General features: G+C 40.6%; 1 protein-coding gene across 1 annotated transcript; it reads right to left on the minus strand.

Annotated features, from left to right (window-relative positions):
• Positions 1-2,901: 2,901 nt before the first annotated feature.
• On the minus strand, positions 2,902-11,128 carry ccr12a (chemokine (C-C motif) receptor 12a). Its single transcript, XM_069173306.1, has 2 exons — positions 11,070-11,128; positions 2,902-6,150 (listed from the first exon to the last, which is right to left on the minus strand). Exon 2 carries the CDS (start codon positions 6,134-6,136, stop codon positions 5,048-5,050), a length of 1,089 nt encoding a protein of 362 aa, XP_069029407.1. The 5' UTR covers positions 6,137-6,150; positions 11,070-11,128; the 3' UTR covers positions 2,902-5,047.
• Positions 11,129-12,617: the final 1,489 nt, after the last annotated feature.

Genomic DNA, 12,617 nt, shown 5'->3' on the forward strand with positions numbered 1-12,617 from the left:
CCCAAAGCCTTTTCATTAGAGGGAACAAACTTCTGATCCCATTATCATGTTTCTCTCACAGCCAATCCACCGCTACCTCCACTCAACCTTTAACTACTTTCACCCGTTTACCCACTTTATTATGTAAAAAGCTGTACTGACCCTGGATTCATCCAACATTAATCTCCAAGCTTCCTTTTTAGTCCAAAATCCTGGAGCATGTTCTTTAATCCCAGTTTAAATCCCACTAACTTCAAAGATGTGTTTTCAAAGTTTCAGTGTGTTTCTGGCCCACAACACAGTACTGAACCAGAACTCTTCAAAGTCACCAACTCTGCTGACTCTGCACATTTCAGCATCCTCATTCTCCTGAACTTCATGCAGCATTTAACACCGTCAATCTTCTCCATCCTGTTGTACAAGCCTGGAAACATCGCTCCACACTATGGACGCTCCCCTGTCATCATTTAAATTGTATCTCTGTGAAAGACAATACTCATTTATCAACAGCTTCATCCGTCATTGCAACCAATTTAAGATCCTTGTCATCCCTCTAATGTCCTCCACAACAAGTCCTCCAGCTTCTCCAATCTCTTACGACTGGTACCCTTAATCCACAATCTGAGTTTTATAACAGTTCCCACAGACTGACAACTCAGTAGCATGCTGCCTGTCCTTCTCTGAACTCTGATCAGCGACTTACAGAGAAGAAGTTGTTGCAATCAGGATCGATTTCTCTTTTAAAAGCACTTTCAGACAAAAAAAACAAAAACAAACAAGCAGTGATATACGGGCCCTCGCACTCCCGCGCACCGCCTCCCCGAAGCCGTCTCCCCGAAGCCGTCTCCCCGATGTGCAGCGGGCAAGGGACCGTATACCCGCTTAAAGTTGCTATTTTTGTCTCGTTTCCTGTCTCCAGCAGGGGGCGCTGGCGAGCCGTTTGGCCACGCCCACTCGCAAAACACATCAGATGTATGGTCTCACCACGCCGGATGTATGTGACACGTTTCGTGAGGTTTCAAGCATCCGTTGACCTTAAACATCAACTTCCTGTGTCACGGCGAGACATCCAACTTTGCCGCATTGTCACGGCGACACCCATTGACAAAGTCGAACGAATGTCTCGGCGCTATGACTGTGAATATTCCCCCACAGGGGTCTTCAGGGCGGGGCTGTTATCATACCTGTGATGTTTGGAGAAGGTCGGTCCATGTACATAAGATTTAAAGCAACTCGAAGTTTCATGGCGATGCCCTCAAAATGGCCGCCTCTCACGGGCACACATATCGATGAAAACGAATTATTTTGATAACTTTTAATCCCAAACATGTTTTCTATCCAGAGAACCTAAATTCAAGTCGGTCGGACAAAATCCCTCAGAGGAGTTCGACAAAGTACAACGTGTCAGAATCGGCCAAAATGGTGACTAAATTCAAAATGGTGGACTTCCTGTTGAGGTGACGTAATGGTGCAATGTAACTTTTTTGTGCGTCCAGGTGTGATACACGTGTCCACCGGATTTGGTGAATTTAGGTAAATGTGGCCGCCGGGGCATCTCTGTAGGGGGCGCTCTCGAGCCGTTTGGCCACGCCCACTCACGACTCCACTAGAATACTAAATTTTTCACCGGGAGACAAATGTGTTTCTACTTTCATGAGTTTTTGAACATGATGAAGCCTCCAAAAAAGAAAATCACTTTACGTAAGAATAAGAACGTCGAACGTCCAAGAATAACATTTTTACGAAAAACAACCAGCGCTTTCGCACCGATGCTCGGGACCTAAAAGACATTAGCATTCAAGTTTAACAGGGTCAGAACTTGTATGAAAAAACCCATAAAACGGACATAAATCTGACAGAAAAATAACTGCTAAAAGCAAATTTCCCCAAAAAAGTCTGTCCATAATGAGAGGTGGTCAGGTAGGATAGGAAAGTTATGAAGATGCTGATTTTCTGGATTTGCAATGCTGGTGAAAAACCCCAATAATATGCAACAATACTCAAAATCAAAAAGTCAAAACAAAAATAATGGCAGATAATAAAGAAGATTATATGGTGATCAGTATATATATTAGAGTTAAGTTTTTCATTTTGGTTTCATGTACTGGCAGATTACGGCATTGGCATTGTATCATACTTCAGATCTGGACCACTCGTAAATTTGGTTCATACCCAAGAAAACAAAATCTTAGTAGAAGAAAACCGCTGAGTTCTTTAAACTCTCTTAAATTGCTTATTCGTGCCACATAAAAACAAACTTGTTCTTATGAGTGGTTGAGGTCCAATTTAAAAAAATAAAAAAATAAATCATGAAAACAATTCTGACAAAATAACCCTGATGATGTCAGTGATGATGTCATCAGGGTTATCTCAACTTGAGGAAATGGAGAACAGAGCCTGGGTTAACAATTGTTGTGGAGTTTGAAAGATATGAAAGTTTCCCAGTCAAAGTGGGATGAACAGAGTGTAAACCGGGGTTCTGGGATATCACACCCTCTGGAGGTCACAATTTGGACTCAAGTGCACGACCCAAAAACACAAGTAACGGAAAACTCTTTTCATGACATCAGTGCAAAAACAAAAACTACATCCATACAAGGAAAAATCCAAAGACTCGCAGTCCAGGGTCCTAAAGCCATGAAAGATAACACAGTCACAGACGGTTGGTACAACAACGATCCGACACCGGAGATCAGGAGCCAAACACTTCATACACGAGAGGGCGGCGAGATGATCGAACACAAGTGAAGACCATCAACACAGCAGGAGCACAGGAGGAAGTGAAAAGAGGAGAAACAAGACAAAGAGAGTTACCAAAATATAAGAGGAAATGAACATGAAAAACTCAAAGGACTGCGAGACAAAACCAAACAACCAGAGAAAAACACAGAAAAACAACGAAACAATGAGAACAGACTGAAATGGACGAGAAAAAAAACTACATTTTATTTCCCCTTTTTAGTTTGCTGATTTTATGGAAGACCAAATTACCTTTTTAAAATGTGATGTGGTCACAAAAACTCTCCAATACCTACTTGTGCTCAGCTCAAATCACCAAAAGTTATCTTCACTTTAAAAGCTGTAAGCTGTGTTCCTCAGAACCACTGAGTCACTCATTAATCAGAAAGCCTTTTTTTTTTCTGTTACGCTGTTTCAACACTCGGTCTACAGTTGTACTTCACGTCGATTCACCAGGAAGACGTGTTGAGCTGACAGGAAGCAGCTCCAGATGTTCACTTAGAAAAGGGGAACAATCGGATCATTTGTTTGAACACACAAAATACAACAGTAACAGAAATACGTTAAAAAAAAAAAATCCATAAAAGGACAGATTTCACAGGGGAGCTGTTTTATTTGCATAAAGTAAAAATTATCTCAAAGCTTTACAGACATACAAATAAAATCAACAGTCAGTATAAAAACAGACCAAGAGAAGAAGTGAGCAGCTCACATAAAGATGCACTACTTTAAACTACGCAAGAAAAGTGACCTTTGACCTTTGATTAAATTCTGTGCATCACTGGGCTCATATAAAAAGGTCACATATTTAAACAACTTTTAGAATTTAAAAAACTACAACAGACTGACTGTAAGACTGTGGACAGAGTGTGTTAAAAATGGTGTGATAAAAAAAAGGCTTTCTAAATACTGAGTGACTCAGTGGTTCTGAGAAATATTATAATTTGGACAAGACGCCGGTTCCTCCAGCAGCTTGCAGCATTTTTTTCAAATAAAAGATAACAACTATATATTTGTGAGCTGTTTTTGTTTCTCCAGTGAGTAATGGAAAGTACTGAGATACAGATTGTTTCTTTTGGTCTTTTCACTCATGTTGTTGTGTTGTTTATATTGACAACAAGAAAATAATTAAAAATCCTTCATTTTTAATGGAATTAGCCCCTATAAGCTTTCAGGCTCCTGGATTTTCCAGCTTTATATGATGTGTACTAATATTTTGACAAAATCATATCCACATAATATCAGCATGTGATTAATAGCGGAAGCATCAAACTACATTTACTATAGAAGTTTACAATATAACTAAAGTTGTGAAGACATAAAAAAAAATGCACAACAAAGAGTCATCATAACCTTTTGTCAAGTAAAAAGATGATCTCACATAAAACACAAGGATGATCAAATTCATTCAAATGCGATAGCTATATTATTTCTGTGAAGTAGTTTTGATGCTGACAAACTTATTTAATTAGATAAAAGAAGATTGGCTTGTTTACAACTTCAGTGATTTCACTATAAAGAGAAGCCTGGCAGGAAGAAAAAAAAGAGTGAACTGATATAAAGAGAAATGTTTGTAATGAGTTTGCAAGAAGCGGAACCCATCAGTGATGTCATCAACCATCAGTGATGTCATCAACCATCAGTGATGTCATCATTGGTTTGTGAACGTTATGAATCCTCCAGTTCAGATTCTGTCCGTCACCATCTTTGCTAGTTTGGAGCGGTTTGGAGCAGGAAGTGACCATATTTGGACGAGCTGGAGGAGGAGCCAGCGGTGGATCTGACTGGAAACCTGACAATACTACGTCCCGCCCACCAATAGCTGTAACCTGACTGCACCACAGGCCTGTCAATCAAACAGACACGCCCCCAGAAACAGGTCTTGTTGAATCTTCTTTCCTAATGAATGAGGGATTATTTTCAGATGGACCTCCAGAAAACTAATAAGAAGGAGTGACTTTAGCTAACAACACCGAGATAACTGATGGACACATTTTATTCACTTTGGATTTGATGAGAGAAGTTGAATGGGAGTCTATGGAGCCGGAGGCTTTTTGGAGCCGACCTCTAGTGGCACCCGGTGGTATTGCAGCTGAAGACACTTCTGGATCAGAACCATTTTACAGACCTGAAGCTACGAACTCTTTTATATCCAGTCTGTGATTTATGATGAGAAATCTGAAACATGTCTGCATTGTGAAGACATGTCGGCCAGTTTAGACTTGGTTTAAGGGTTCAGATGAGAATCATGTTTTGGTGATGGTATGGGTTGAGATTATGTTAATAAGAGTCCTTACAACAACAGAAAGACCGCTGTGAGTGTGTGTGTTCAGTACTCGTAAGCAGAGTGCGGCGTCCTCTGAGATGTGGATCTGGTGCTCTGGCTGCTGAAGCTCATGTGTCCCTTCAGACACGGGATCTTCTTAGAAATCAGCCTTTTGAAGTGACTCTGGAACTTCTTCCCCACAAACGTGTAAAACACGGGGCTGATGCAACAATACAAATAGGCTATGTTCCGGGTCACGTACAGCGCGTAGTCCAAGCTGTCAGAGCAGGGCTTGTCTTCTTCTCTGGTGACGGAGATCTGGATCGCTCTCAGGAGGATGACGACGTTGTAGGGCGTCCAGCAGACGAAGAAGGTGGCGATGATGACGAAGATGAGCTTGATGGAGCGGCACTTCTCCTTCATGCGGGTGGACAGGATGCGCACAGTGATGCTGATGTAGCAGTACATCACCATGAAAAGCGGCAGGAGGAAGAAGAGCAGGAACTGCTGGTAGTAGCTGACCAGGCGAAAGCGCTCCATGGTGCTCTCGGCGTATCCCGACTCCTCACACATCCAGCCGCTCAAATTGTCCTTCCACACGTTACGAAGAACCAGCTCTTTCACGCTCGCTGCGATGCTCACGAACCAAACACTCACCGACGCCACGATGGCGTAGAGCCTTTTCCTGCTCCTGGCGGCCGCCACCGCGTGCACCACTGCCAGGTATCGGTCAAAGGTCATGAGTGTGAGGAAGAGGATGGAGCTGTAGAAACCGATGAAGTAGGCGCTGCTGACCAGCTTACACAGAGCTGTGCCAAAGATCCAGTCTGACAGGTGGTACGTGGCCCAGAAGGGAAGACTGGCAGCGAAGAGGAAGTTGGACAGCACCAAGTTCAGGAGGAAGATGTTGGTCACCGTGTTAAGCCTCTCATATTTGTAGATGATGCAGAGGACCAGCCCGTTACCAAGGTAACTCAGGAGGAAGTTGACGTAATAGAAAACTGGGATGAACTTGGCCCCGAACTGGTTGACGGACGTCTTGATGCAGAGCTGGACATTTTCACTGACCACATAGGTCGGGTCACTCGTGTCGTAGGTGCTGTTGAAGAGTTCCTGGAAGAGCCGATACTGTTCATCGTCATCATCACTCATAGCTGGGGTTTGTCCTGTGGCACGAAACACATTCAAGAGCCATGTTAGTAAAAATACACATAAAACACAACCAGTGTTAATCATGTGACCAGACTTCAGCTCAACTCTCTCACACAACAAGCTCAATCAGAGGGGCCAAAATTCATTCTGATAAGGGGCCAAAAATTCATCTGTATGGACGGCCGCGGGGCAAAAATAAATGTTTGTTATGGGAAATTACATTTCATTAAAATGGAATATGTTTTACTGAAAATGTACTCTCTAAATCTAAAACTAAGTAAGAGTAATTTCATTATTTTGCAGAAACTATTTGTTGGGGATTCGACCCCAGAGACTGGTGTAAAGATGAGTCTTGACCACTACAGGGTTCCAGTCAGAGAACACGGTCTGATTGAGCCACATGTTACTGGATTGAGTTTAGCATACATTATAACTTGGAGACAGATAGATGGATTGACAGACAGATGGATTGACAGACAGATGGATTGACAGACAGATGGATTGACAGATAGATGGATTGACAGATAGATGGATTGACAGACAGATGGATTGACAGATAGATGGATTGACAGACAGATGGATTGACAGATAGATGGATTGACAGATAGATGGATTGACAGATAGATGGATTGACAGATAGATGGATTGACAGACAGATGGATTGACAGATAGATGGATTGACAGACAGATGGATTGACAGATAGATGGATTGACAGATAGAGTTTCTGAAATAAACACAGAAAGTGAATTACAGAACTGAATAATCACCAACAGCTAACCTTAATTAAGCATTAATACATATTCACAGGAATACATCTCACTAGCCAGATTAGCCACTTAGCTCAGCGTTGGGCTATTATTTGAACGGCTAATTGCATAACAAACACTTACTGACACTAAATGCACTTAAGAACATAAGTACAGTTATAAACAGAACAGTTTACCACATAAATCCAAAGTTACAGTACTATGACGTCATCAATGACGCGATCTGACTATACTGTCGGTCCTGCAGAGCATATATGATTAGCGCAACCGGAAGCGGAAACGGTTCGCGGCGTCAAAATAAAGTTTCAAGATCAGAGCGTCGTAACCGTGTTGTCTCTGTCCATGAAGAATTCACAACACTATTGTCGTCTTGCCAGTTTTTTTCTGACTTGTCTCTTGCCTCCGTCGCTCATCGAGGTCACACTACAGCACAGAAGATCATCAGGAGACAGAAACCGCCATCATCACAGAGAAGAAGGCCAACAGAAGCTGAACAGCATCAGCTGCATTGACTCACACCATGTTCTTTATAGCGGCACAAAAGTTACAGTTCGTAGAAGTTGGTTGGATTTTACAGCATTTAAGAATAAGGTGAATAAGTATGAGCTTGTCAAAAGCAGAAATACAGAAGATGTCCCCAAATTGAGCTCGATGAACATGCACGTGCATGTTAATTTTTAAATGATATTATTCAGTAAAACAGTGATCCTACTGGGAAAATAACTATGCTGCATATTATCACATTTTCTTTTCCATTGAGAATTTTTTAAACAGCAGCGGTTGCCTTGGTAACTGTTCTGTCTCTTGGGTTGATGTTTAGATTATTTTAATTTATCCCCCTGGTGGTTGCATGTGTTATTGCAGTTAGTTTAGCAGTAGAAGTCTTCTCTTCATTCATTGGCCAATAGGGTCACATGACGTGGCCAGAGCAATGATTCCAGCTCACAGCAGAGGTGAGGGGTCACGTGACCAGCTGATCCTCTACCTTTCTTACGTTGAGTGTCTTGAGAAGCAATGCTTGAGAGTACCAACATATCATGTGTGCTGAATTGTACCGTTTATTGAATGTTTACATAGAACTTTAACATAAAGAGGGACGTTTTTATGGAGCTAGTATTTTTTAGCATCTAAGTTAAGGTAAAGCATTGTGATGACTCAGCAAAAATGTGAATTATCAAGCCATGCCTTGTTTGTTGAAAAGGAAGGTCATTTAGCACAGTGTTTTATTCTGTGTGGTACATCAGAAAAGATATGTCATTTTATTTTGACATACATACTGATTGAGTGATTTATTTTGTCCTTATTTCAGTTTTACAAAAAAAAGATTGTTGTACACGAGAAGAGGAAAACAAATAGTAAACGTTCATTCAACTTTACTTCTTCGTCTGACTCTCTATACAACAGTATGTTCGCTATCTGTTGAAGTGTGGTCTGACACCTACTCTGAGGACAGAAGAGTAACCACTAATGAAGATCCAAGCACCTTGACACTCCTGAGTTACCATCACAGAAAAAAGCAGTGTGGTGAAATATCTGATCGTCGAAGTCATCTGTCGTTACATAATGTGTTGATTTAAGTTTGCCAATTAAAAATGGAGAAGAGAAACTGCTGACTGCAGCATTTCAAAAGTCCTGACTCTGTCAACTGGTGTGAAATACGTGTTCCCAGAAATGATTCATTATCAGCTGCACAGGATGACGTTTTATATTCTGCACCTTTAAACTTCAAGAGTAGAAGCTTTAAGGTATTTTGTAAAGTTGCATTTTATGTAATCTTTCTGTGTTATTTTAAACTAAAGTTATAATGAAGACTTTCTGTTGTCTGGCAGAAGCTTTCTTTCCACAGCTGACACCATTTTTCACACAGACTCAGTGATCTTCACGCCTTCAGTATATTCTGAACTGCAGCATGTGTGCTGAAAACTACTGAACAGACTGCATGGAGGCTTTTGGTGTCATGCAGTTGCTTCATGTTCCCGAGTCCCAGCAGACTCCGGGTTTGTTCACTCTGCCCGGCGGCTTCATCAGGACTCGCTGCTACGGTTTGGTTCATAGACACCTTTTAGTACCTTTGTGTTTGGTATTTTAATCTTAACATGTTTCCTTTCGTCATGATACAACATGCTATACTTATAAGTGTTCATTTACATGAAACACACATTTGACAACACTCTGTAAACGTTTGGGTACCGAGGAGACCAGGTGCTGGAGTTTTGGAAGTGAACAGTTGTCCTATTATTGCATTAACATCTAATTTTAGCTGCTCAACAGTTCAGGGTCTCCTCAGTCATATTTTTTTCATTTTAATAATGCACTAATCTTTTTAAAATTGGATACAGGTCTAGACTGCCAGCAGACCAGTTCAGCACCTAGTGTCTCTTCTACTAGAGAGCCATGCAGTTGAAATACAACTATGGCATCAACAGAATTATCACACTAAGCTCAGTAAAAATAAAGTATGATAAATTTGAAAGATGATTGTTTTACTCGCACCAAATACCATTATAACTTTCTCCAGGTAAGGCTGCTGTCCCATTGTGAGGAAGGTGCATCAGTAGTTTGCCGGAATACTAAATTTCAACATTAATTTGGCCCAGAGAAAATATTTTATCACTGTGGGCACACAGCAGGAACAAGTTCACAGAAATACTTCTGAAGGTTCAATGAGCTGCTGTGTTACAGGTTATTACTAATACTGCCAGGAGGCTGCTGGTAAGCTGCACACAGTTGCATGCAAAAGTTAACCACAGTTAACTCAACCGTGGCCAGATTCACTGGAACAGATTTTATTTTCAGTGTTTTATTATTTTAAAACCTGGTGTGGCTGAAGTGTTTTCTCACTTTGTCATCCTTGTCAGATAGAAACAGGAAACATGTAGAGCAGCAGTTGTTCACCTTCCTGTCTGATGCACAAGGTGAGAAATGGGGAGCTCATGTTCAAACCTGCTTCACTTCTGGTGTGTTTAATTGTTGCATCATCATCATCATCATCATCAGTGTTTATCATCTGTTTGATTAAATGTTCCAGTAACCACCCAGCTGTTTCTATGGTGAAGACATAGTTGTTGATAAAACACTCATAAATATCAATCAAAGGAAGTCTGGAGTTACAAATGTTATTACATATTTTAGAAGGATTTATTCTTCCTACTTAGTCATTGAAGAAAATATTTTGGAACACATGATTTTTGCTATAGTTTATATAATACATACTTTCTATAAAAAAAATGTTATGCTGCTTCTAGATTTTTTTGTGTCCTCACCCTTTGATCCTTTATTGGTCATCATCAGCAAATGTGCACAAAGCCGTTATTATCAAACAGAAGAAATCTTTACGTTGTAACATAAGAAACATATCATTTTATAAACATCATGCCACTCACTAAAGCCGAGTCTGTTTTTTGGTGTGCAACTTGTTATTTTCACCTTGTTGTTTATTTTGCCACTTTGATATTAAAAAACAGCCATAAAGCATAGTTAGCAGATTATTATTCATCATGAATCACAGCTGTAATCATGAGGTGTTGATTAATTCGTTTCAGTTACTTTACACATCAAAGTACAATCCTGAATTTTTTTTTTTCAGCTTTACGTGAGCAGACAAGACTGAAATCTTTTAAATTTAAATTCAGGTTGGTGATGAATAATTTAAACTAGTTTTCATGAAATTAAAAACAATTGTGAGACATGCACTCACGTAGAAAACTAAATTATGGGCCATTTTAGGATTTTGGATAAAGTTTAGCTGACTGCTCATTTTGATCTGATGAAAACATCAATTCTCAATTTTGATACCATCACAATATCTCCAGCTTCAAAGCAGAATTATGAAAAGAAAAATGTCATATTTATATTTAATGCATAAAGTGCCCATTAAAGACAGATTTAACTCAATGTTGTATATTATAGATAAAATATAAAATGCACAATATATACAGTACAGTATACTGTACTGTATATATTGTGCATTTTATATTTTATATTTATATTTAATATTTTGTACTGCTATTTTATTGCTTTTCTATTGTTCTATTATTATCTTATTGCTTCTGTATGCTGCTGTAGCGAAAAAAAAAAAATCCCCTCGGGGATTAATAAAGTAACTACCTAACCTAACCTAACCTAACCAAATAAATCTGATGTCCAAAAGGTCAACTGAACTTACCAGTGCAGCTCTGCAGGTGATCAGAGGAAGAAACACAAACACTGAATGACTGTGAAGTGCAGCTGACTGAGTTTTAGTGACACTGAGTCCATCCGATGGGCCGTCCTACAACACATTGATGCAATGCGGTGTGTGTGTGTGTGTGTGTGTGTGTGTGTCCTTCGTGTCAGATGACATCGCTGGTCAGTGTGTGCAGAAATAAGTCAGCAGTGTGGTGGATCTTCTTTGAACAGACTGGTCACAGATGAGGTTGGAGTCGAAGATCAATTCAGAGTTCATCTGTGAATAACAGTGTGTGTGTAGTCTCACAACAAAGTGGAAATATATACTAATAAGTTGTGTTGAGGCTGCTCATAGGCTGCTATAATATTACAATGTCGTCAATCCTAACATGCATGTACAGGATATATGAAATATCTGAACTAAATGACTCAAATTTAGTTCCTACTGACACATATTTCTGCCCACAGTTCTTCAACTTAACAAAAACACAATAAAGATCAAGATCGTTGGCATTGTGGACGGATGTACAACCTCTCGGTGAAAACGATACAGATTCTTTATGAGAATGTTTCCTCTTTGCCCACGTCTTTGTATTTCACTTCTCTTTCCTATTCATCTGAAACTACCAGTTCAAAAAAACCGAACGAGGCAGTAAAGAGAAGCACCAGCTGGATCGGAAGAGGGGGGGGGGGGGAGCAGGAGAGCAGAGAGATACAGGAACTCCCCAGCTGGTGGGTGCTATAACCGCAGAGCAGACACTCACTGCTCACCAGGGATATCTGCAACACGAAGCAGAAAACTACACCAGAATAAATGAAACGGTGGGCGAGAGAAAGCTTGAAGTGACTGTGATGAGGAGCTCAGTGCATCCTGGAAGGTTTATAACAGCATAACTACAGGAAGGTTCAAGGTCACCTGAGGCAGCACTAACTATGAGCTTTGTGAAATTGGAAAGTTTCAAGTCTAATCTTAAAAGTAGAGCGGATGTCTGCCTCCTGAGGAGAAGCTCCAGTTCCCACCAGCAGGCCGGTAGTCTGACTGCAGCGCTCCATCAGGATGATGCGGTTCGTTAACAGCTTCGTAAGAATTTTGAATTCTTTTCCCGGATTGATTGTTAAAATGAAATAAAAGATTTCTGTCACTGCTCTTCTGTGGACAGAATTTCCAGGAATGTGACTTGGAGTCGTTCAGACCAACAAACTCTCTCCTCTGCAAAATAAATCGATTTAATGATCAGTAATCAAATCATTTACGAACAGAGATTTAGATGCTGCATGCAGTCATCAGAGGATTTAGATACCATACAGTCCATACAGGTTTCCTGATGACATGGGAGACCTGAAGAGGTTCCAGTGGACCAAAAGAGATGTTGTCATGGCAACTAACACCTTCAGCCTCAGTTGGTCCACCTCTGTGTCCCTCGGCTGAGACCTCCTCTTCCGGTTGGCTGAGCACTTTGCTGGTCAGGTTCCTCACACACTTCTCATGAATGTCCAGCTGTCTTCAGTTCTTCTGTTCGATGAGAACCACCGAGCCATGACTGAA

Source organism: Embiotoca jacksoni, unplaced genomic scaffold (assembly GCF_022577435.1).
Source record: "Embiotoca jacksoni isolate LCO1_2020_lvr unplaced genomic scaffold, fEmbJac1.0.p SCAF_59, whole genome shotgun sequence".
In the NCBI taxonomy this organism is placed as follows: Eukaryota; Metazoa; Chordata; class Actinopteri; family Embiotocidae; genus Embiotoca; species Embiotoca jacksoni.

Excerpts from the sequence above, each read along its gene's own strand:
- ccr12a (XM_069173306.1), bottom strand. The coding sequence starts at position 6,136 with ATGAGTGATGATGACGATGAACAGTATCGGCTCTTCCAGGAACTCTTC.